Source organism: Scleropages formosus, chromosome 15, assembly GCF_900964775.1.
Source record: "Scleropages formosus chromosome 15, fSclFor1.1, whole genome shotgun sequence".
Lineage (NCBI taxonomy): Eukaryota > Metazoa > Chordata > Actinopteri > Osteoglossiformes > Osteoglossidae > Scleropages > Scleropages formosus.
Genome location: NC_041820.1, coordinates 27,464,827 through 27,488,269, shown reverse-complemented (window position 1 = coordinate 27,488,269; position 23,443 = coordinate 27,464,827). Strand labels below are relative to the sequence as shown.

The following is a 23,443-nucleotide window of genomic DNA, read 5'->3' as shown; positions in this document are numbered from 1 at the left end:
CAGTCCATGGTGAGAGCGGAGGCTACTGGGGCCGAATGCTAAATGTGATTGATGGGTGCCGGTCAAGGGGGCGCGGTGGCGCAGTGGGTTGGACTGCAGTCCTGCTCTCTGGCGGGTCTGGGGTTTGAGTCCCGCTTGGGGTGCCTTGCGGCGGACTGGCGTCCCGTCCTGGGTGTGTCCCCTCCCCCTCCGGCCTTACGCCCTGTGTTGCTGGGTAGGCTCCGGTTCCCCGTGACCCCGTAAGGGACAAGCGGTTCAGAAAATCTGTGTGTGTGTGTGTGGGTGCCGGTCAAACCTTGGGTGATGTAAAAAAAAAAAAATCATGCAGTAAAAATATCTTAATCGAAAAACAGGGATGGGGCACACCACTCAAAGCCAAACTTGTAACCATAGCATTGGTAAACAAGTGAAGTGTCACGCGGAACACAGGGAGCCGGGACGGCTAAACCCAAGTGCAGCGTTGTTCATTAGAAGTTGAGGGAAGAGGCAAGTTCTCAAAACCAGGGACGGGCGAAGGGTCGGTCGATCGGCGAACAGGACAGGAACGAGGATCCATGGACGTGGTCGGAAAACGAAGCAAGAAGTCAAAAAACGGGAGATTGTGAACAGAGAATAGAGTAAGTGCGTGCGCGAAGTAACGCGAGGAAGGGCGGTTGTCCCAAACGAGATTCCGCAACGGTACGGGAGTTGAAGGGGGTCTTTATATCGTGAGCGATTAATCAGGAGCTAGCGCAGAGTCAGGTGTTATCAATTGTGTTGTGGGCGTGGACGTGACATTAAGATAGCTTTAACGTAATGTTGACTCCTTTATGCCAGTGAACAACACACACACACACTTTCAGAACCGCTTGTCCCATACAGGGTCACGGGGAACCGGAGCCTACCCGGTAACACAGGGCGTAAGGCCGGAGGGGGAGGGGACACACCCAGGACGGGACGCCAGTCCATCGCGAGGCACCCCAAGCGGGACTCAAACCCCCAGACCCACCGGAGAGGAGGACTGCGGTCCAACCCACTGCGCCACCGCACCCCGTGAACAATATAATGTTCTTTCATTTTCTTCAAAAGAATTTTCTGTATAACTTCAAGTTTTTCTGTAAATTTTATCGCCAGCATGCCTCTTAGAATATTCACAACTCACTTTAGCTAGACCTTGCTTACTAATAAAGAAGATATTGTGAAAATAACAGGAAAACTGAGGAGAACCTCATAATCAGCACTTTCAATATAAAGCATGTGGGAGAACTGCACATGCTGTGTGCATTCCTTCAAGGGCTGCCGATTTCAGCAGTGTTACATCTGATTTATCGAGTGACGCAAAGCGTAAACGTGTCGGGGATTAAATTGCATATAAGCCAACGCAAGTTTCATTCCTTTATTTACCCATCATGTATGAGCCAATGTGTGTTATCAAAACTCGCATAGGAGCAGAAGTTACTGAACTCACAAATTTCATAGGCTTAAACCAGGTAATTTAATCCATGAAGGCAGAGTTTCTTAAAAGGTAAAAGGTGACAAATGTAGAAAAAAAGCATTGCATTTGCCACTTAGGAATGTTGGACAAAGAACAGGAAACCGACACTTAATATTTACCCTGTCTGCCTGGAAGAGAAACCGTTAACACATCTCTTCAGTATGTCTGGGAAGTTAAGAAGAGCCAAAGAAAATCTGTATTTTTTACGTATGTTTTAAACGTATTTCCCTCCTTGTAAGTTCAAGCATCAATATTTGCCGAGAAGTAAATAAAAGCCGTGAAATTCAGCAATTTCAAAAAAAAAAAAAAAAAAGAAAAGGAATGGAACGGGACGGACAAACTGTTTTGCAAAGGATTTGCATGGGACTTTCATGTACAAGCAGCACTACTTGAATATGTTGGAGAAACTGCCAACAAACAAGGCCCATGTGACCAGAACTTAGGCATTTCCTCACTGGAATGGACATGAAGCACCATGCTGTTGCTGTCCCACCAGCCCAAACTCCAGCAGACAGCAGGCTGTTTATCCAGAGTGAGCCAGGCTGGAGAAAGAGCAAGAGCAACGAGGCAGGCGGGACCGGGTGGGTACCTGGCTGGCAGACAATGGTTAAACACAACAAGATCCTCACATATCTCTATAAATCTGGACACCATGGTGTTCAAACAACACTGCTGCTATTATAGAAGCCTTCGAGGGCCCTTCTAATATTGATATGGGAAAGCAAACATCTATGCCATTGTTTTTCTGCACGTTAATGGAGGCAACAGTCTGGTAATGTGAAACATAAACAAGAAATGTAGATCTGGGGTAGAAGCTGCCAATGTTCGTTATTCTTGTGCTCTGCGTGTCGAAAAAATGTGTTTTCCTTGAGCTTAAATTTATAAACAGGTTGTCAATGTTGAAAGGTCGTACCCAAGTTCAGAACTAGACCCCCCTCCCCAAGTTCAAAGATCGCCCATCCAAAAAAGCTTCATGTGGTAGGTTTTGTGAGGGATTACTCATGCTGAAGACTTGTTACTGCTGCTTGTGCCTCGTTATCACTGTATTGTTTCTGCGTGAGTTTAGTGAGCTGAGATTGTGAGTTTTGGAAAGGTCTGCAATGGTGTGACTAGAAGGTCGAGGCAATCCTTTGCTTTTCCTGACAGTCAAAGAATTTGTGGAAGAGAACCTGAAAGATCTGAGGCAATCATAATCACTGTGATCCAGCCAGGTCTAAAGGGTTCCATTTTTTTCCATCCCAACTCAAACTCAAGGCAATCCTCCAGAGGTAATGAGCTGTACTGGCTAGGATTCATTCAGGAACGCCATCAGCAGGAACGTACGCTGACTGACAGTTCAGTGGATCTTTCAGTCAAGAAGTGGTTGCACAGGCACAAATATATGTCCTCAAATAAGTAAGAGAATGGAGTAGTGGCATCCCCAAACAAGAGTGAAATCAACAACCGAAAGCTCAGTATCACTATCACCAAACTATTTCCTAAAAACAACAGCGTTCCCAAACCCCCACCTACACACATACAGAGAGTATCACTATCACTTCCTGACTGAAAAAAAACTTCAGTAATATTGATTGCGCTCAGCATTTCTGCCATTTCCAGCACATCTACCCTTGACCCTCAGCTGTCCTTTATACAGACTTTGACATCTAAAATTAACATCTCATCTCTAAACAAATCAAAAATGTCTTCTTGGTTAGACTGAACAATTATCTTTGTTTTCCTTTTCACTGGAAACTGGTACGAAGTCCGCACAGCCTGCTGTCTGTCAATGTGCAGCCAATGAATCCACCGTCATTACAGAGAGCCGAGAAGCTTCCAGAGGTAACAGTGGACGGCCCGCATCATAAACCTTCCTCTCTGTGATGTCCAAGGGAAGATGTGTACTGTCATCAACCCCCGGCAATTACAGCAGGAACAAAGATGAAACCAAGTAATACCAACAACAGACTTTCTGTAATACTGTTCCTTTGAATGGTTCTGTAATGCCTCAGGGACCGGTAGCCTCTCGGCTGGCTTTCTCCAGTCCTTATCAGCCAGCTTTCACTCATTCAAATACCATTCATGTTGTTTTGATGACAGGAGCAATAAAGTCTGTTTTCAAGCCAAAAAAAAAGTCTGAAGTAAGTGCACTTCATGTTCAAGAGGGAGGTGTTCTAATGCCTTTCAATGGAAGGCCTCTCAAAGAAGCTGTACAATGGGAGGCACTGTCAGAAAGCTGGTGATTGGGTGGGTAGGAACATGAGGTCAGCACCCAAACTGACTCACTGGGCTTTTGCTTGTTGGGAACCTAGCACTTTAACTGATAATTTAATACACAGCAAGGGTCACGTTGTCCAGGCCACCCTGTCAGAGAGCCCATGAAGAGGTCCACCCTGTTCATCAATCACATTTCAATCCAGTGTAAAAGAAAGTCTTAGGGGCCTGCTTGGGGAATCAGAGCTTGAGCATGGGGACATGACTTCACTGTTGAGGGAGCAAAGGAGGACAGAGAAAGGGGTGCGGTGTATCGTGTAGGCAGACAAGGCTCTGCCCTCCTTTCTGATGTACTGAGGCAGGGGAACCGGGGCAGACGGGAGTGGGCAGGAGACAGGAGATGGATCTGACCATCCACAGACTGCTTTCACTCAACCTAGCTGATAATAGAAAGCAGCTAATGGGCAGAAATCAGCATTCAATGCAGAATTTTCATTCTGACACATGTCAAAGGAGGACACCGTTTAATGTGACGAGTGAGTGATGGCACAAACATTACATTTGACTCCCATGCCACAGGCTGTACTGGGAGACAAATCATAAGACTTCTCATGAGCTCAGAGTTAGATGGTGCAAAACAGGATGGCACACAAACATTAGTTCAATGCTGCATTTACCTAGTTCAGTAAGCTCAGCCCTGCATTCATATATTGAGCGAGTGGCACATGAAGCTGCTTTTATGTGTGTTGGCAGACCTTGCAGAGACAGTAATGTGGGCTTCACCAGAGTCTCACTCCTATGAAATCATCCCTTGTCCATTTTTCCTGCTTTGTTGACCTCATAGTGAAAATGACCTCACTGTTGGCATATTTCTGAAATAATCTGATTCATTAACTCAGTTTTTATATAGATTTGACAAGTTTTAAATCATTCATTTGACTTTAATTGTAAAAATGGCATGCCCACAGCAGCTGTCACACCTGCAGAGTTAGGTCTCGTCAAGGATTTACAAAACCCATTTGTGTAGTGGTGCACGTTACAACAAGACAGATTATTTTACAAAATTTTGAAATATGGAAGGTTCTTATATTATGCTAGCATGGTGATTAACAGTAAAAATGAACAAAAGCTCTCTGTGAAAGTAAAACTGAATCCTAAACAATTTGCTCACCCGAACAGATTGTCACTTTGTCTCAACCAATGACTCAAGAAACAAGCCAGGGAACATAATATTATCAGTGTTGGTTCTCCTGTACAGACCTTAGAGAAGGTCCTCTGACTGGAATTCCATCAACACAAAAAATGTCAAGGGTTACAATGCAAGGTCTTTCATATTAGTCATTAACAAATCTTCACAGTTAAGTAACTTCCAAAAAAACTTAAGAAAAATGTGTGAACTATAATAAAGAACAGACAAAAGGCTCAGGGGGCAGCAAGTTCAGGGTTCTGCAGTCCTAGTGAAGGATGAGTTCATAAGGGACGATGTGGAACCTCATCCTTTGTTCCCTGAGAGATCTCATGCAGTCTAAGCTGCTGTTAAAGGAGGAGGGGAGCATGCTGAGGCTGAGATCATGCTGACCTTGCCTGACTCAGGAGGAAGAGGCTCATGGGCCAAGACTCCTGTGGGGTGGGGTGAATTATTTCATTCTCATGGGACCTCTGACCCAGCTTCCTGGGAAGGGTCTCAGAACAAAGACAGTCACAGGAAGAGGTTCTGTTTGGTAGAACCAAAAAAGAAGACAAATGTGTGGAACTGTGTGACACACAGAATGGGGAATAAGTCTGTCACTCGCTCATCGGCGAAACCCTTAGGGAACACACTAGTTCACCCAATATGACAGTGAATCCAGAAGCAGTACTGTATCGCGTCGCCCACTATCCGTCTCGAAAGTACAAAGTGAAGGAAAACACCTGGACCCAAACAGTAACTGAAGTCACAAACTATCCCATGTTCTCCACATCACATTTCTAGTCTTTGGTCTTCTGGAGTCCTCAGATGTCCTTGGCTCTTCAAAGGGTCTTTGTCAATTATTCCACAGACTTTGGAGCCTGAATCCAACCAGGACACCTGGTGCACTCGAAGTTGAACAGCCAGTCCCAGTGGGCTCACAAAACCACCCACAGCTTGAGGTAGTTGAAGCGTGCATAACAGTCTGCATTGCATGGGCATACAAAGGCCCATTTGTGGAGTGCATTCAAGACAGGTGGCATCTCAGCTAATTGGTAAGCCCTGACCTCCAATCCCATTCTGACTTGTTGCGCAGAGAGCTGAAGAGGTCAGTAATTCACATTCCTGATACCATGATGCGATTCCTGAATTATTTTTCTGAACTACTCTGATAAAGCCAAAATTAGTGCGCTGTACTCTAGTTTTTAAATCGACAATTCAAAAAATTATATAGAACAGAGAATAATAGATAGAATAAAATCCTGGAGTAATCTGGGTTAAGTAAATCTTCTTTCCCGCTTGTCCTAGTAGGGTCGTGGCATATGGGATACTATGGCATTCAATTTTTAAAAAATGCCGAGACATTCAGATTATTTTTTAAAAGAAAAATAAAACTTTTCTCCTCCTATCAAAATTTGCGTTGTATGTGTGGAAACGGGTATGATGTAAACCTGTGAATTAACCCAGGTTTCACTATAAGACTGTGGAGAATACATAAACATGGACTATTGGGGGGTTCAATATGATCCACCCATATTGGGGGTGGGAGCACCCCCCCATCCATTCTGTATCTACACAAAATTATGCCACTATGATCTTGTCTAATATCTGTGGAACACATGCCAGCTCTAGTTCAAACTGGTCCCAGTAAGGACACATTCAGAAATTCACATTACTGGCAAGATGGACCATCCTGATATAATTATCCCTTTGTTTGGAGCCTAAAAAACTGAATTTTCCTTTTACTGTGATTAAACATATGCTCTAATCTTCTTGCACCTTCAGAACCCTTATTGTGTTTTTACTTCTGGGACAGAACAGGAAATGTCACCATGTGAAGATGTCATAAGACAACACTATGGAAATACAGAGAATGAATACTTGTGTTTCTCTCTGTTCGTTTCCATCTTACCTCCTCTCTTATGTCTTAATGAGGATGGAGACCAGCCTCTCAGTGGGCTGCTAAACACTTCTCCAGAACAAATAGAAACATCTGAAAAATTCAATGCAAGCACAGCTAATTAACAGTCCTTGGAGTAGGCGTTCTTAAGAGAATTATGTTCGAAATGAAGTCTTTGGGTTTTCCTCAGATATCATGACCAGATGAGTCTGTAAATGATGTACTGGATGTGGGTTTTGCCGCTTCTGGATTTCATTAGAAAATGATACCAACAGCTACACTTCACTCTAAGCTACTCCAGATTCATCATGTCACGTTTGCCACACACCATTTTCCTCGACACCGAAGCAGTTTTCTTCCTCGTCCAAGTCAAGCGCTACATGAAAACCACTGCCTAAAACTACACCTCTCATAGGAGACATTCACTACCAGAAGCACCGTGTGCAGATTTTCACTGTGACAGAACCCATTGAGAGTGAGGCACAGCACAGAGGAACAAAGCCGGCGTACGTGAGACTAACTGAGAAGAGGACAGGAAATGGGGGACAACAGCACAAATCAGGCCATGGTTCTGCCTTGATTTTTTTTTTATATCCATTGTTACTTCCAGACGGGGGTGCGGTGGTGCAGTGGGTTGGACCGCAGTCCTGCTGTCCGGTGGGTCTGGGGTTCGAGTCCCGCTTGGGGTACCTTGCGACGGACTGGCGTCCCGTCCTGGGTGTGTCCCCTTCCCCCTCAGGCCTTACGCCCTGTGTTGCCGGGTAGGCTCCGGTTCCCCGTGACCCCGTACGGGACAAGCGGTTCTGAAAATGTGTGTGTGTGTGTGTGTGTTACTTCCAGAGAGGCAGGGGTGGCACGGCGGGTTTGGCCGGGTCCTGCTCTCTGGTAGGTCTGGGGTTCGAGTCTGGCTTGGGGTGCCTTGTGATGGACTGGTCTCCTGTCCTGGGTGCGTCCCCTCCCCTTCCAGCCCTGCGCCCTGGGTTAGGTTCCGGGTTGCTGCGACCCCGCTCGGGACAAGTGGTTTCAGACAGTGTGTGTGTTAACTTCAAAGCTACTTGATAATACATACCATTGAGATCTTATTTATTGTGCCAGTAATTTGTCTATGGGCTTGTTTAAACAATTGTCAGTGAGGAAAAACATGGTATCTACATACTGTATAAAGAATGATTAAATCATTGAGAAAACTGCACATTTCAAACTTAGGTAATAGACTAAATACTGTATAAGCCTTATACTAAATAATTAACAAATGCTCTTACCACAGAGCTATTTATATTTATACTACATTCACTTATTTAGCTGATGCTCCTTCGCAAAGCAGCCTGCTATTTTAAGCAACTTACAACCATTTATTCATTTATGCAGCTCTGCAATTTTTTTCTGCAGCAATGTTAAGTACTGCGATTCCTGCCTGTCCCCTTAAAGTGAACAATGACAGCACTAATTACTATGCCACCTGCTGCCCCAGTATGACACAGTGTGGATTTCAGAAGTGCTTAAACTGACCAAAAACTAGATGTTTACCAAACACACACTTTCTGAACCGCTTGTTCCATACGGGGGCGCGGGGAACCGGAGCCTACCCGGCAACACAGGGCGTAAGGCCGGAGGGGGAGGGGACACACCCAGGACGGGATGCCGGTCCGCCACAAGGCACCCCAAGGGGGACTTGAACCCCAGACCCACCGGAGAGCAGGACCCTGGTCCAACCCACTGCGCCACCATGTTTACCAAACATATAAACGAAAATAAAAAAAATAAATCAGATTAAAATTGATTTCACAGCACTGCACACAAACCAAAGCAATTTGATTAAATAACAAAACTAATTAAATACTTGTTACAATATCACATGTACACAGTACTTTCATTAGCCTTTACATTCACATAAATTAGAAAAGTGTGGATATTTCACATCACTAGAAAAAGCAATAACTGGCTGTCTGTGACCGTCTCTCCTGCACTGTTGAAAGCAGTGTGAAAAAAGTAATTCTCCCGCTGTTTGGAAGTCACTCTCGAAGGCTCCGTGTTGCACAAAACATGCCAGGATCAACCCTTCAGCAGAGTAATGTGTTCAAAGGCCATAAATGTATAGAATGATGGAATGCTTATGGCCGGTGCACACATTTGGCTTGATACCAGCTGTTACAACATATATTTTACACCACAATATGAAGTGAGCCAGAGAGAACAGTATCAGTGCAATTCCCTTCATTACAGCAGCCATTCAGCTGTCCCATGCATACCTCAGGTTAGTCATACATTAAAGATACATTTAAAAGACACTTCATTTAGGCGAGCAACCAGTGATGTTGTTGATGCCAAATGTGCTGCTTTTGTCTCTGATACCAGAAGGTATTTCCAAGGAAGTCCATGGAGGACTAGACTGCCCTGTCCCTGTATTTTTTTGTGCACATCACTGCATATATGGCTTGCAACAAAGGCCCGTTTGTCTCTAAGCTCAGAACAGCATAGCAGAATGACAGAAGAAGGGGGATTTTTCTATCGCCCTATAATGCTTTGTATGAGTGCCACAAGAATGTTTAGGATTAACAGGAGTAATGAGTGGCTATTTGCAAGGATTTTCAGGACAAAATTTGGCCTGCTGAGAAAAGGGAAATGAAGGAGCGCTGCAGCCTCCGAGACCAGAGCTGGGGTTACAACTGCTTCGGACCAGAACCCCATTAGATGGCAAGAAAAAATGAAATATGACAGCCCCTTTGACAAGCAATTGACATCTACCACAGAAAGATTGTGAAGGCCAACTCATTTCCTAATTGGATTAACAGTACTTGGACAAACATTGGGCTTGGACCTCCCTCTTAAACAGCAGCACACACTTGCATAACAGGGTCAAAGGGAGGTAAACGGGAGCAAAAACCCTTAAGGTTGCTGCTTAAGCCCCTGCGCAAAACCACAAAAGCAAGCCATCTACCTCCACTTCTGGGACATTACTGAAAGACTGGGTGAGTTGTAGCTTTTCCAAGCAACCACATATGCTGGTGCAGTCTGGGAAGGGGCTGTGTTCTGGAAAACAGTGGCACTGTTCAGAACGGCAGACTGCTAGCATATCTGATTCAAAGGGTTGCAGACATTCCTGCCTAGTTGCATTATTTATGGCCGCTGTGTTTTATTTTTGGAGCATGGTTTTCTTTATGCAAGTGCAAATACTGCTTTCTAATAATGGGGGGAGGGCAGACTGCTGAGGTCAGGTTTCCACCATGTACAACGGGCTGCAGCAATTACAAACGATTACAATGGGCCCTTACTTCAAGGCCAGGCCTGAAAGTAAAGTATCTTTGAAGAACCTCATTAGATTAAATATCAAATTGCTGTCTACACAGACTGCATAAATAACCTTGAAAATAACACTGGAGGAAAAACATTAACACATCCTGTCATCAGCTTGTTCACAAACATCACTTGAATGTGGATTGCCATGGAGACAATGGAAACATGACTCCGGTTCTCCCTTGTGTTAAAATAGTTTTAATACGTTTATTCAATGGAAACTAGTAACAGGATGGAGCCCAGGAACACATGGAGGTCTGAATGAAATACTTTCTTCACTGTTAGCATGCAGCACGATACTCAATGCTCAGGGTTACAGTGAGGACTATTTATAAAAAAGACAATCATGTAAAAATGAACACTGCTTTCTAGTGAGCCACAAAGAGGACTCATTTGAAATGCATTCCTATAACATCCTGATTTTCACATTACGTCAGATTTATGTCTGTGGAACGGGGAGTTGCACCAGCTATAAATTTCATGTAGTAAATAAGAAGTAACTCCACCCATGTGGAATGCAGTATGCAGAGTACATGCACATGCTATCAGCTCAAAGCTGTGTGTAAATGTGTCCAGAGTTTTATAAATCTTAGTATGAAGAGTACAGTGTATGCGCATTCAACTTCACCCAGGTAAGCGTAGTATGAATGTAGGATGTAGTATAGTGAGCAAACATCACAAAATGACAGAATGATTTAAAGAAACTAAAAATCAACCCACACAACACCAAAGAAACAGTCCATTTCATCTGTGTGTCTTCACACAGAAACTCTCAGAGCCGATTTAACTCAGTGAGTTTCACTGTAAGCAAGACTGGGTATACGCTATAAAGGCAGAACATGGGCAACGGTGGTTATGTGGGCTCACCCGGCTGGGGTGGACACTGGGTGCATTTGCTCAGGCCCCAGGAGGCTCCCACGCTGCCACAGCAGTCGTCTTGTTTTGTGAGCCCAGGGAGTGGCTTACCACACTGCAAAGCAAGCACATGCACAGAGAGATAGGGTCATAGGGTCACAGGATCACACGAGGCAGCAGAAAGTCAATGGAATTATATCACCTTGCAGTGAAACAGAACTTTCTTACAAATAAATAGATAAATCTCTCAAATAAAATATACTCAGATTTATGCAAAGAGACAATGTCAAAGGATTCCAAGATGTGTTATGTATAGCTAATGCTTGACATTTCAAAAAAGAGCTATACTGCAGTTTGCTGGGAGCCATATGCAGAAGCTGCACATTTCTTCCATTCACATCAAAAAGAAAAACATTTGACAATGTTTAGGTGAGGCTAAAACAAGCTACACCACAAACATCTGTCACTGATACAAGTCATGAAAGTTAGATATCTGACTACATTAAAAACAAGCCCTAGAAAATTCCACGCATGTCACATTTATGGAGCTTGTGTGTGTGAATTTAAACACAGGGTGTCAATGACATGTTAGTTTTCAGAAAACTAAAGAGCATCTAAGTAAACTTCTTCATAAATACAATCATTAGTAAGTCAGTCAGAGTTTTATGTCGAAAAATAACCTGATATCTTAGAAGTAATGTAATGGTTCTCCGTCCTTTCGAAAATGATCAAAGATGCTCCCTCCAAAGAAAACAAATGTGTGCCCACAGCCTCCCATGGCTGGACAACCACTGGGTGTCAGGTTTGGAAAGAGAAAGATGGAGACAAGAGGAACATCTAGAAACAGCCATGTAGGCCAATCACTGGGTGATTGGCAAAAGAAGGAGGGTGTGAGTCTTAGGGGAGGCCTCAAATGTTGAGAAATGGGGGGGTCCTGGGGAAAGCAGACTCCTGGCTGGAGTTAATTTGCATGCCACAGATAGATATGACAGATCTTGAAGGTCTCTTATCATCCCAGTCTTTGTCCCCAGTCTAACCCTAACACACAAAATTTTCCATGTTGTGACTGGAACACAAGAAGTCCAAACTCGGCAGAGCTCATAAATTCTGGTAAGGGCATAGATCTAGGTGAAAACAAAGGTCCCCAAAGGGTCAGCTGGTAGCAGTGGGAGGGCAGGAAGGTGTCATAAAAGGGGAAATGTTTCAAGCTCTGAGATCAGCCTACATCCTGTTGTTGTCAATCACTGGTCAAGTGAAGCCCTTAATGGTCAAATCATGTGTTCTTTTACCATACCTGTCCATCTATGGTCTCTTGGAAACACCTTCCAACATATCCATTCAGCCGGGTATGGAGTCTGACATGACCATTGCTGTGTCCATTCCTGTTGCTGGCAAAGATGGCATTACCATTGTCGCTGCCATGGCCATTGCTGGGCTGCGATCTCTGCTGCACCGAATGTGTTCCATCCATACCACCATTACCCTCAGTAGGAGGCACCTGGCCCTGCTTGACCCGGGCCACCTGATGCACCTGTACCTCTGCCTCTGGGGGGTGTTGGATGTGCACATTCACCAGGGAAGGATGCAGGGAGGCTGCCCAAGAACAATCACAGTTAGTTGTAGTTTTACCACTGGCATGAAAACAGCATCCACACAGCCAGCAGAAAATACAGGTAAGAATACTGAGCAGATATACCTGGTAATACATCACTATTTTACTGCATTCTCAGTGGAACACAGTCAATAACCTTTCCAGTTTCTGCAGTGCAGAAGCCTTTTTAAAAGAACTTAAAAATACCACTGCACTACGTTACAAGTCAGTAATAACATTACTCAAAGAGTTTGTCTGGGCAGTTTAGAGTCACCAGTCTACCTGAAACGTATACCTTTGGACTGTGGGAGGAAACCAGAGCACCTAGAGGAAGCCAATGCATTTCAACTCTTGAGCACCTTGTCTTCTGAGCAGTCTGAGTCTCATGAACTAAGGCAGTTCTAGATGGAAATGAGAGATTCTCTGCTGCCTCTTTTAACAAAGGACACCACCTGGATGGACAGGACGCTTGTACTACGATGTAGCGGTACACAGATGTTACCCATGGCGCTAAAGTAGTCTTATTACAGCGACCCAGGAGGAAGAATTTCAACAATGCTATGATATAGATGGGAGCTTCTGTTTCTACTTACTCCAGGACAAAGTGGAGCGGGCAGCAGCAGAAAGAACATTTTTAGAATGCTGTCACTTATTATAGTGGATAATTATAGCAAAAGTTCTGTGTCTAATTCTCCCTTCAGTCATCCTGCTGATAAGGACTAGTCTGTGAAGAATATGAGCTCTTCCAAAAAAAACATACGGTAGCTTTTAATATTTGAAATAAAAGTGATGTGTACAGCCAGATTAAAAAGACAACGTAAAGGGGAATGGCAAGGCATATGCAAAATACAAGTGTATAAGCATCTGCATTATTTCTTGGCATCAGACCAAGTCAAATTAAGGAGAAGTTAATTCAGATATACAATTTCAGTGGAAATCACTTGCACTGGCTGTTTTGCAACAAAAGAAAGAAAAACATGGCTGGACGACATGGATAAAACACAATCACGGCTCTACAAAATGACTATAAACACAGAATTTCAGTCTTCCCGGCAAATAAGTTTTATGGCAGTAATTCCAGCACAAGACTATGATCCAGGACCTTTATGTCTCACAGGGCACACTTGGGCCATGGCGAGGCCATTACCGCTTACCCTGCTGGTTGGAGAGGGGCAGGGTGTACATGGAGTGTAAGGAGGAGTTCTGCCCTGCCTGGCTGGCCTCCTTCCTGTTGGCAGGGGGCTTCCTGTTCGGAGGCGCGGCTGGGAGGTGGCAGAACTTCCCCGTGGAGTTTGACGGACACCAGCAATGGTCCCTCCCGATGCACCTCCCCCCGTTCATGCAGGGGATCTGACAGAAGACTGCAGGACATATGAGGGTAGGGAGCAAGATGGTTTGGGGCACATCATTAGCAGAAGCGACTGAGTGAGAGTCACAATCTTTAACTGACTTGTTTGATACATCTTTACATCTAGAGAGGCTGGCAGGAGCCACACAGATAATGAGAAGCAGCAGCAAAAGTCTGGGGTAGTGAAGGAGGGAGGGGAGGTCAGTGCCCACGCTTTGGTTCCTGCTGGGAGCTCTTCCGTGTTCCAGTCGCACCATTAAAGACAAGATGTTTGAAACTGCTTTATGAAGTTAGAACATCCATTCAGAGCCACCAGCACAGAGGCCCTTATTTACTGCATGTTAACTACAATGACCGCAGGGACCGTTTCCTCTCCCTTTTAACGCTAATTAGCAAAGCATTGCACAAGGAGACAATCACTTGTTGCGCAATTAACACGTATTGCCAAAAAACCCATTTAAATTGGCTTTGCTGAATTCCAGGAAGGCCAAAGAAAAAATGTACAAGGAACTGGATATATAATTGTAAACATGGACTTGAGATGATGGAAGCCATTTGGCCTCCTGCAGCAGGACTTTTATTCCAACGTCAGAGAAGGGATTTTTGCAATGTAAAAAACGCCTCTGTCTCTTTGCGCAGATTAAATTTATGGCCTGTGATTTTACTAAGGAGATATATGTCAGCATCGCAAGGTCCTGCAGACAGTGAACAGGTGACACCTGACAAAGAGCTTTTTCAGTCAAATAAATCCCCCTTCGGCTGCAGCGGCAGTCTGTAACATACCTGGGCCCCTGATCTATAGAAGACTTCACATCTAACCTGTTTTTAGTTCATGCTTCAAAGCCTGGGAAATGAAAAATGTATGCAGTCCGCACAACAAAAGAAAACTTTAATGGGTACAGGGCACAGGGCAGGTTTTGATCGGAAACCATTTTGCAGCTGAGAACCACCTTTTGGAGCCCAGGGCTGGAGGGGTTACATTCCACCCTTCTTGCTTATACAGTGAGAACAAGCTAATGCACTTCAGTCAAATGGCTCTTTCTTGGGAAAGAGTGCGCACGGGACAGAGCCAGCGATGCTCATGGAAAAAGCATGAGGAACAACGCTCCCCACCATGCCCCAAGCAGGCACGGCCATCACAAAGATACTCGTTGAGTCAACTGCCTCCAGCCTCTCCGTCCACGTCTCTGTCGCTCGGACTCCAGCCCAACCGTGGGAAATACGGCGTTTGACTACATCTAGAGAAAAGTGCTCCTACAAAGAGCTGCTCGTTCCCGCAACGCTGAGGTTGAATTGTGCTCTGGGCTGTTTCACCATCTCCTCACTTCAGCATGTGGCAGGACACATTCTATTCTTAGGTCCTAGTCGTCCCCCACCTTGGCCACTGAGGCCCCGCTCTCAGCAACCCCCAACACACCCGCTGTGCAGAATGAGAGCTCAGAGAGCAGTCCAAGTGAGGCAGGGGGTTACCTCTCACTGGGGAAACGAAGACCACCCTTTTCTTTCAGCAAATTCTGCAGATTTTCAAACTGACCTTCCAGAGTTCGTTGACAGATATACAGCATTTTATAGGGTTTAAAGTAATCTTATATCGTGAATGAATGGAACGAAACTTATACAACTTCGTCATATTTCTCAGTTTGCTTTCATTTTCCTCCTCTAAAGCCATAATAAGAGCATGAGATAAGCGCTTATTGCAAAGTGAACATTCCTCAATAAAATGTACTTGGCTGTAGACCAACGGAACTTCATTTTATCCGCATTGTTAGTTTAATGATAAGAAAAATCTTTGCTTAACGAGGTGGTTTCGTGTCGTTTCAATATTCAGGAGACAACAAAAATTGGGAAGCAAGTGTAACATTTCATATCTCTGCACAAATGACAAAATCTATTAAGAATTTGAAAAAGCCACAAAAAGACCCTGTTCATAGATGGAAGTGATGGCAAGTGTGGCAGGATCCCCTTCTCCATAAACACTATGTAGCGAAGGAGACGTGAGGCACTTGTTAGACATGACGTGTGACTGCTGGCATCGCTGGCCCCACACCAGGTTTCGTTCCCCTGCGCAGGTTTATGGGAAAGCCGGTGATTTAAAACTCCCCGTTTTAACGTAATCCTTATTAATCCCTGTCTCCCGGGCCACCTTGCTACATTAAGCGGTTCATTTAGGACCCCCCACCCCCCCACCCCCTTGAGAGAGGGGCAAAGCAGACACGGACAAGAGCCGTGCACCAGGGGTGCGAGAGAGCACCAGATCATCCAGTGTGCATAACAAACCCCTCGTTCTTAACAGTTCATTGGGTAAAAAAAAAAAAAAAAGAGCTATTCGTAATCCCCAGTTCTTGAGCGGAATTTTCACACCTCTTTCATTCTCGTTTAATCCTTCACATTTTAGCAGTGTTTTTGGGCAAAAATTTCCCTCCCATTGTAATTACCGGTGGGAAACTTCAACCAGAAGCACGTTTCGCTTTTTCCTGGGAAAAACACCGTAAAGCGCACAGACCGCGCTCAATAAAAGGGCTGTTTTTACTTCGTTGTGTGTAGCACATAACATCTGATAAGTTCCAAAGAGGAAGAGGAGCACACAAAAAAGCTGAGAGGAGAACAAGGAGGAGGAGCAAGACAGGCACTTACAGAGACGGAAGCCCTGCGATCTGGGTGGCTGGCTGTGGCTCTGATTCTCACTGTACACCGTGGTGGTTTCACCTTTCTCACAGCTGTTGTGGCAGCGTCCACCAGTACAAACCCGCCGGCACACCATGGGTGTGAAGACGATCTTGATGCGGTCCAGGTTTGTGGTCAGGTTGGCGCCTGGGAAGGAGAAGACAAGCTGGGCTAGTTGGAGGAGGAGGAGGAAGGAGAGTCCGACCAGGAGAGGCATCGTCTGAAGCTACAGGTTCCTGTTACTGAGAGCCGGAGGCAGAGGCGGAGAAGTTTGAGCTTGACTGTGTGCGTGCATGTGTGTGTGTGTGTGTGTGTCTGCGCGTGGGAGCTTGCGCACGCTCCTGACTGCATCTGGGCAGTGACACACAGGGTTGATGGAGGGGAGGATCTGTCACTGGACGGTGAGGTGGGAGCAGAGAGGATCCAGTCAACGGGTGGGCTAGCCTCCAAGGCCGTTATCATTAAGACAAGGTGCATGCGAGTGGGAAAGTTGTGTAATGGTGGGAAGCTGTTCAACTTGCGTCGGGCAGCGGGAGAGAGACTAAGAAGACAGGCTGTGTTTATGGTTCGCAAGACTGGGGGAAGGAGGCGGTAGAAGGGTGGTGAACGGCTATGTGCTGCCCAGGAATGGGGTGCCAGTGAAGCGGGTGGGGGAAGCTGCTCCTAGGTGCGTGCTGTTGCCTGCACATGGCACTCCCTCGAGGGGAACGTTGAGTGTGCACCAATTAATGCTGTGGCCACAAGGCCTCAGATAAAAAATTGTCTGAAAGCAAAGAAGAGGGCTTAGCGTGAAGACTCAAGGAAAATAGTGACATTTTATGTAACATCTTCTGTGCAGGTTCTCTGCTCTCTGCATGTGGGCTAGATGTAGACGGTCAGCGCCAAAAGAGAAAGACTAGGGTGGCCGGGAAAGTCATGAGGAGCAGAAGCTAAGAGTCAAATTTCCTCCAAGCAAAGAGCAGCTCTCCATCAGTTACTCACATGGGTTCTTCACAGACCATCGACAAATACTAAATGACTAATGCATGAGTGCGGAGAGTTACCTGTGGGACCGACAGCGTTGTTCAGGTTCCCCACGGCCTCGCTGCTGGTGGTGGGTCTGCGGTGGCTGTAAGATGCCCCGTTCCCGTTGGGTAGAGCATTGGTGGTGATTGGCCCGCCGGATGACGGGTATCGTTTGACCGTGCGGGACGTCCCAGTCTGCTGGGGGGATGTGTCGACTGACCCTCGCCTCACCTGGGTCCTGCCATTCACATAGACCAACACTTTTACAATCACTTGCGCTCCTCTGCTCTGAGCTCTATGCTATCGAGCACCGAGACAAACCAAACACAACTGAGTCTTGAAGTATGAGATACGGGGCTCTGTCACCGACGGCTGCAGATGTTAAAGCTCAGTTAAAACACTGGGTATAGCGCACATGTTACATATATACTCACACATTCACAGGAGCTTGTGCTTAGTCACACAGCTATTCATGTGAGGTACATGTTTGTTTAAAAATTTAAAAAGTGATAGAGAATTGATTCGGATGAACCTTAATGCAGCTACTCGTGTCCTGTACATTGGTTCATGTGGTGGAAAGTAAGAAATTAACTGCGCTTTAGAAATATGCGTCTGTATCCAGGTATATCTTTCTGTTGATGCGAAGCACTCATTATATAGCATTTTTTCTGTGAGATGTTCGTTGCCTTGGAGAAAAGCATCTGCTAAATGAATAAATGTAAATGTAGGTTGGCGACTGCATAAACTGATGCACACACACTCAGTGGAACTAGCACTTATTTTCTATACATATACAGTACGCACACAGCAACATGCATAGGTGTATATATTCAGCCTCAGATTCCTAATCCATCCATTCAGATTCAATAACTGCTCTGCCCTGAGCAAGAAGGAAGTGATCCAGAGCCTGCCCTGCAAGCCTTGGTTGCAAGGCTGGGGAAGTACATCCTAGATGGGAGGCCAGTTCATTGCAGAGTTGACTCATATTTCATTTGTTGAGACAACACAGAAAATAAAATATGAAATGCAATGCAATCTGGAGAGTACACGGATTCAAATTAAACTTTAAATTAATACTTTCACCCACTTCCACATGTCACCACGGTCTTCCTACTTCCCAGACTCTGGGAAAAAAAAAAAAAAAAAAAAAAACTAACCAACTTCCGGTTTCAGTTACATCGTTAGGGTGATATGCGGTTACATCAAAAAGTGACCTTCAGCAGGAGACACAATTTAACATTTACTTGACAATTTACTCCGAAGTGATTAACAATATTAACCTTCGTAGCATACATATCCCTTTATCCACTTTGGCAATTTTACCGGAGCAATTTTTAGGCTAAGCACCTTGCACAAAGGCACTATGGCAAGAGATGAGATTCAAAGCAGATCCAATGGCAAAAGCTCTAAGCACTATGCTACTAGCTACCACACACACACACACACACACTTTCTGAATCGCTTGTCCCATACGGGGTCGCGGGGAACCGGAGCCTACCCGGCAACACAGGGCGTAAGGCCGGAAGGGGAGGGGACACACCCAGGACGGGACACCAGTCCATTGCAAGGCACCCCAAGCGGGACTCGAACCCCAGACCCACCGGAGAGCAAGACTGTAGTCCAACCCACTGCGCCACCACACCCCCTTATTAGCTACCAGTTCTGCATCAGTTCTGTACTACCCGCTCAGTTATTTTGTTATTCCTCAATTCTCTGTAAGTATTAGTCGCAGCAGCGTGCAGTTCGTTGATATTTCGCAGCAGGTTAGCGATAACCACAATAAACACTCGATAAATGCGGATCTTGCATTTTGGCCAAAATAATTCTCACTAACTGAAAACAAAACCATTCTCTCTGAGGTCATTCACCAACAGATTTTTATAGAAAAAAGGCAATTATTCTTGTACGCATTCTGTCATAATTGAATCAAGGATACAATATTCCAATGTGATTTGTCATGATTTATTAACATCTGTTAGCATTCAAAGAGCCTTGTGTCGAGCTAATTTATTGAAAACTGCCTGACATTAAAGGCACTGCAACGCAACACCAGCCACCACTAATTCACATGAAAAGAACCATCTGACAATTACACCATTAACACTTGCTGCTTGCTCATCCTCTACTACACAAGTTCTCATTCAAAAGACGGGGAGCGCACGCTCTCGTGGTCTCCGCGAGAGTAACTGGGCTGTTCCTTTGTGCGCTTTGAGACCTGCAATGAGCTCATGGCACATTTGTGTTGCGCCAGTCCCTCGGAGACAGTGCCGCGCGCGTGATGTATGGCTGCAGGAAGTGTTCGTAAATGCACCGAGAAACAGACAGCACCTTCTGCGCTCTATTACGAGATAATTACCCAGCAGCCCCCGGGGCCCCCTTTGATGTCTCCCCAATTAGAGGCTAGCGGAGGTTAGCTCAGCGAGCGTAGCGACACAGTGCGTGGGGGGCAGAGAACGTGCAGGGCGGCTGTGGTTGCGCCTGTGCCTGTGCCTGTGCCCCAGGAAGAGAAGCAGCCAGTGCAGGTGGAAGACGTCCACGGGCTCCCAGAGGCGGGTTTACCGTCCGCATTATGTTGAGCACCGGACCGAACCGCTGCATCTCATCGTCTTCCGACGGGCCGAATTTATGTTACGTGTGGCACAGCGAACCGATCGAGTGAGGACCCGCAGAGCAAGAGCGTGTCGCGGGAAGAAGTACGTCTCCTAACGTACTGCCCGGGAGCACTGCAGTGCATCAAAGAGCAACGTTAAGCAACAAGAGCCCCACAAATCTCCAGAAAGGCGTACATTACATTTACATTTATTCGCTTAGCAGACGCTTTTCTCCGAAGCCATGCACATCTCGCAGAAAATGTACACATTTGTACATTTTTGCTGCCACGTTTGTACGCGCTTTTGCTGGCCGTGCACCGAAAATATTATTACATTTTCTCAATGAACTCCGTGCTGTAGTCTTGTGGCCTCTGAGTCCTAGAGTCTAAAGTTGCTAGCAATATCAAATGTGACGCAAGAGAGTTAAGACAGCTGAACGGGATACGAAATTCTGCCATTAAGTTCACGCTGCAAAGGCCACAACAAGTCAAGAGTCATTCAGCTCCGCATTGGCCAAAGGAAGAAAGCAAGGCAAGGTTCATCCACCCCTGTAGTGACAGCCTTTTTCCATCCCCTGGCCCCCACGATGCCTTCGAGTGTGTGCCTTTCCCTCTCTTCCTAGCTTACACCAGATGTTACATTTACTATCAATAAAGGTTCTTGGCCGATGAGGTCAATGATGCTTTCTCTATATTTGAAAGAGCAGTATCATTTAGTTTGATGTCATTGTGGCTTCAAGGCTAGAGGAATTACGGATGGGAGGAATCCCCGCAGCCTAGGCTGTCAAATGAGGGTGAATGGAAATCAGTCCGGGACCCCTTCAGCCAAGTTTGCCCCAGGCACATTTAAGAATTTGGAAAATATGCTTCAGTATAAAATTGTAGCATGCAATGTTAATTAAAGCTGGATCTATGGTTGCAGATGAGAGCCACATTAAGAGCGAGAGCAACATAAACCAAAATGAAAAATGATCTGAATTAGTAAAAACAGATTTACCAGTTTTGAAACTGTTCTCTCTCTCTCTCTCTCACACACACACACACACACACACACACACACACACACACACACACACACAAATTCTGATACATCATTCAAATACTATTGGCTCAAAAGTATAACCTTGAGCTGTGGGGATCTTTCATCACCTACAAGAGATTCCTGGCATATTTTGGTACAAACGAACACTGTTTACAGAGCATGGCATACAACTGCCTTTAAAGGGCAGCATGGTGGCACACCGAGTAGTGCTGCTGTCTCACGGTGCCTGGGTGGGGCAAGAGGACAGGGACTCGATCCCTGCTCAGTCTGTGTGGTTTGCATATTTTCCCCGTGTCCGCGTGGGTTTCCTCCCACAGTCCAAAGACATGCTGCTCAGGTTCCCCCATAGTGTGTGAGTGACAGAGAGAGTGTGTGTGTTCCACTGATGCATGGATGAGTGAGCCATTGTAAGCAATGTATCTAGCAGTGCAAGTCACCTTGGCGAATAAGGTGTGTGGGCTGGTAACACTACATAGAGTTCATTGGAAGCCGCTTTGGAGAAAAGTGTCTGCCAAATAAATAAATGTAAACGTAAAGAGCACTAAGCCAGGCTGTACTCTTTGCATTAACAGTCCAGATGAGACAAGCACCCCAGCATTCAGATGAAAGCCATGTGACATCTTCATCGCATTCTCCCCCTGCAAGAGACTCTTAAGGGAAAAACAGCAGAGAAAGTGTGACGCTATAAAATTAGACCTTCCTTGAGGTTGCTGAATGAGTTAAAGCGCTATGTGGAACCAATGTGTTTACAGAGGTCTTTCTTGCTTTATTTCAACCAATCAATCAATCTTCATTTGCCCGCAAGAACATTGTGCTTTTCATAAGATGTCACTGGTCTTTCAGAACACCAGATATACAATTATAGCAGTATTACGATGCCTTCACATCATGCAAGGACACATACGTGTGCAACGGCTGTGCGCAGCTACGTACTGGTGGGACGGGTGTATGCAATGAAAGTGGTGTTTGGGGTCCTTCTGCAGCTGTCCAGACACAGGAACCTGTGGAAAGTGTGCTTCTTCAGTTGTCCCACACAGCCCGGCCGTCTATTCTTACAATGCGTAACACGCACAAACTTCTTACAAGGTGCAGAGACGTACAAGTGCAAAGGGAAAGCTCTCTGTGTAATATGCTTTATGACACAGTATGTATCTATTGGTCGAGTGACTATGCTTCCGGTGCAACAACTGAGGTCACACCCTTCGTAATAACTAGGCTGTTTGAGTCTATTCTTATCACTGTGGATGTGTTAATTGCACCATTTCCCAGAAAAGAATTTAAGCACTGGAACTTAAACCAGGACCTCAGAAGAAGTCGGTCCCTGTGCCCAGTCCCAATACTGCGTAAGCACAAAATGTTTCTCCTGCGTAACTTCGCTCCAGCGAAAGGCTGACACATTCTGCTTGATGCACTGGTTTCAAAACTCAAAACACTGCCATGACACTTGGGAAAAAAAACAAAAAAAAAAAAAAAATGACTGAAGCATTGTTAATGATTAAAATGGCAAACCACAAACCACACCTTACATTAAAAAGCAATACCAAAACCTCAGTTTACTTTAGGAAGAACACCAAACTGTCCATCAAGTTGTATCACAGGCCAAGACTCCGCATTTGTTTGTGTTGGAGTGTATATTGCTGATTGTTTTATGTATACCTACATAAAAATGAAAATTCAAATCAGCCCATCTGTGGTTCTGGGACTGAGACAAAAAAGTTATGTCAAACATGACTTGTGGACCTCAATGAAAAAACGTCAAATACACGAGGTGGAAGGGAGGAGGCTGACCTGTTAAGATGCACCAGTCTGCACCTCCTCTTTGCAAGTCCTGCAGACCCCGTACAAGCACAGAATATACTGTATCTAGTCTATGGGTAAACCCAATGCAAAGAACTTGCCATCCCAACAGCTTCCTGTGGACCACGAACACAGGAGAGCACACCGTGTATTGAAAGACCAAGATCAGAGCTTGTACTGTCGGGCAGCTTCAGATGAGAAGGAGAAAAGGGGCCGAGTTTGTTCCCTTCCATGAATATCTGGCAAACAATTTTTACCATGTTTGGCAAATTCAGTAACTCACTAATGCACGGGAAAGCCATGATAGCGATGGAAAAAACAAAAGACTTGCCTTGTACCCATTCCAATCCATTACGTAGTGTAGTTATTTTGGCAAGGGGCTGTGCTACTTCTTCCAAACAAGGTACATTGCACCATTACATCATGCATATAGCCATGCTCATAAAAAAAAAGAAAAAAAAAAAAACTGACAGACAAGGCTGGCATTCAGCATGCCTTCAGCTTCCTGCTCATAAGTACCCA

The 23,443-nt window shown here is 45.3% G+C and overlaps 1 protein-coding gene across 1 annotated transcript in view; it reads right to left on the bottom strand.

The window, feature by feature from the left end:
• The window catches only part of LOC108930704 (latent-transforming growth factor beta-binding protein 2-like), a 110,258-nt gene that overhangs the window by 45,037 nt on the left and 41,778 nt on the right, over positions 1 to 23,443 (bottom strand). Inside the window, exons 4-8 of the mRNA XM_029258617.1 lie at positions 17,531 to 17,730; positions 16,458 to 16,634; positions 13,630 to 13,836; positions 12,179 to 12,477; positions 10,897 to 10,999 (exon numbers count right to left, since the gene is read on the bottom strand). Coding sequence (XP_029114450.1) covers positions 10,897 to 10,999; positions 12,179 to 12,477; positions 13,630 to 13,836; positions 16,458 to 16,634; positions 17,531 to 17,730 — 986 coding nt within the window. The remainder of the gene's footprint in view (positions 1 to 10,896; positions 11,000 to 12,178; positions 12,478 to 13,629; positions 13,837 to 16,457; positions 16,635 to 17,530; positions 17,731 to 23,443) is intronic.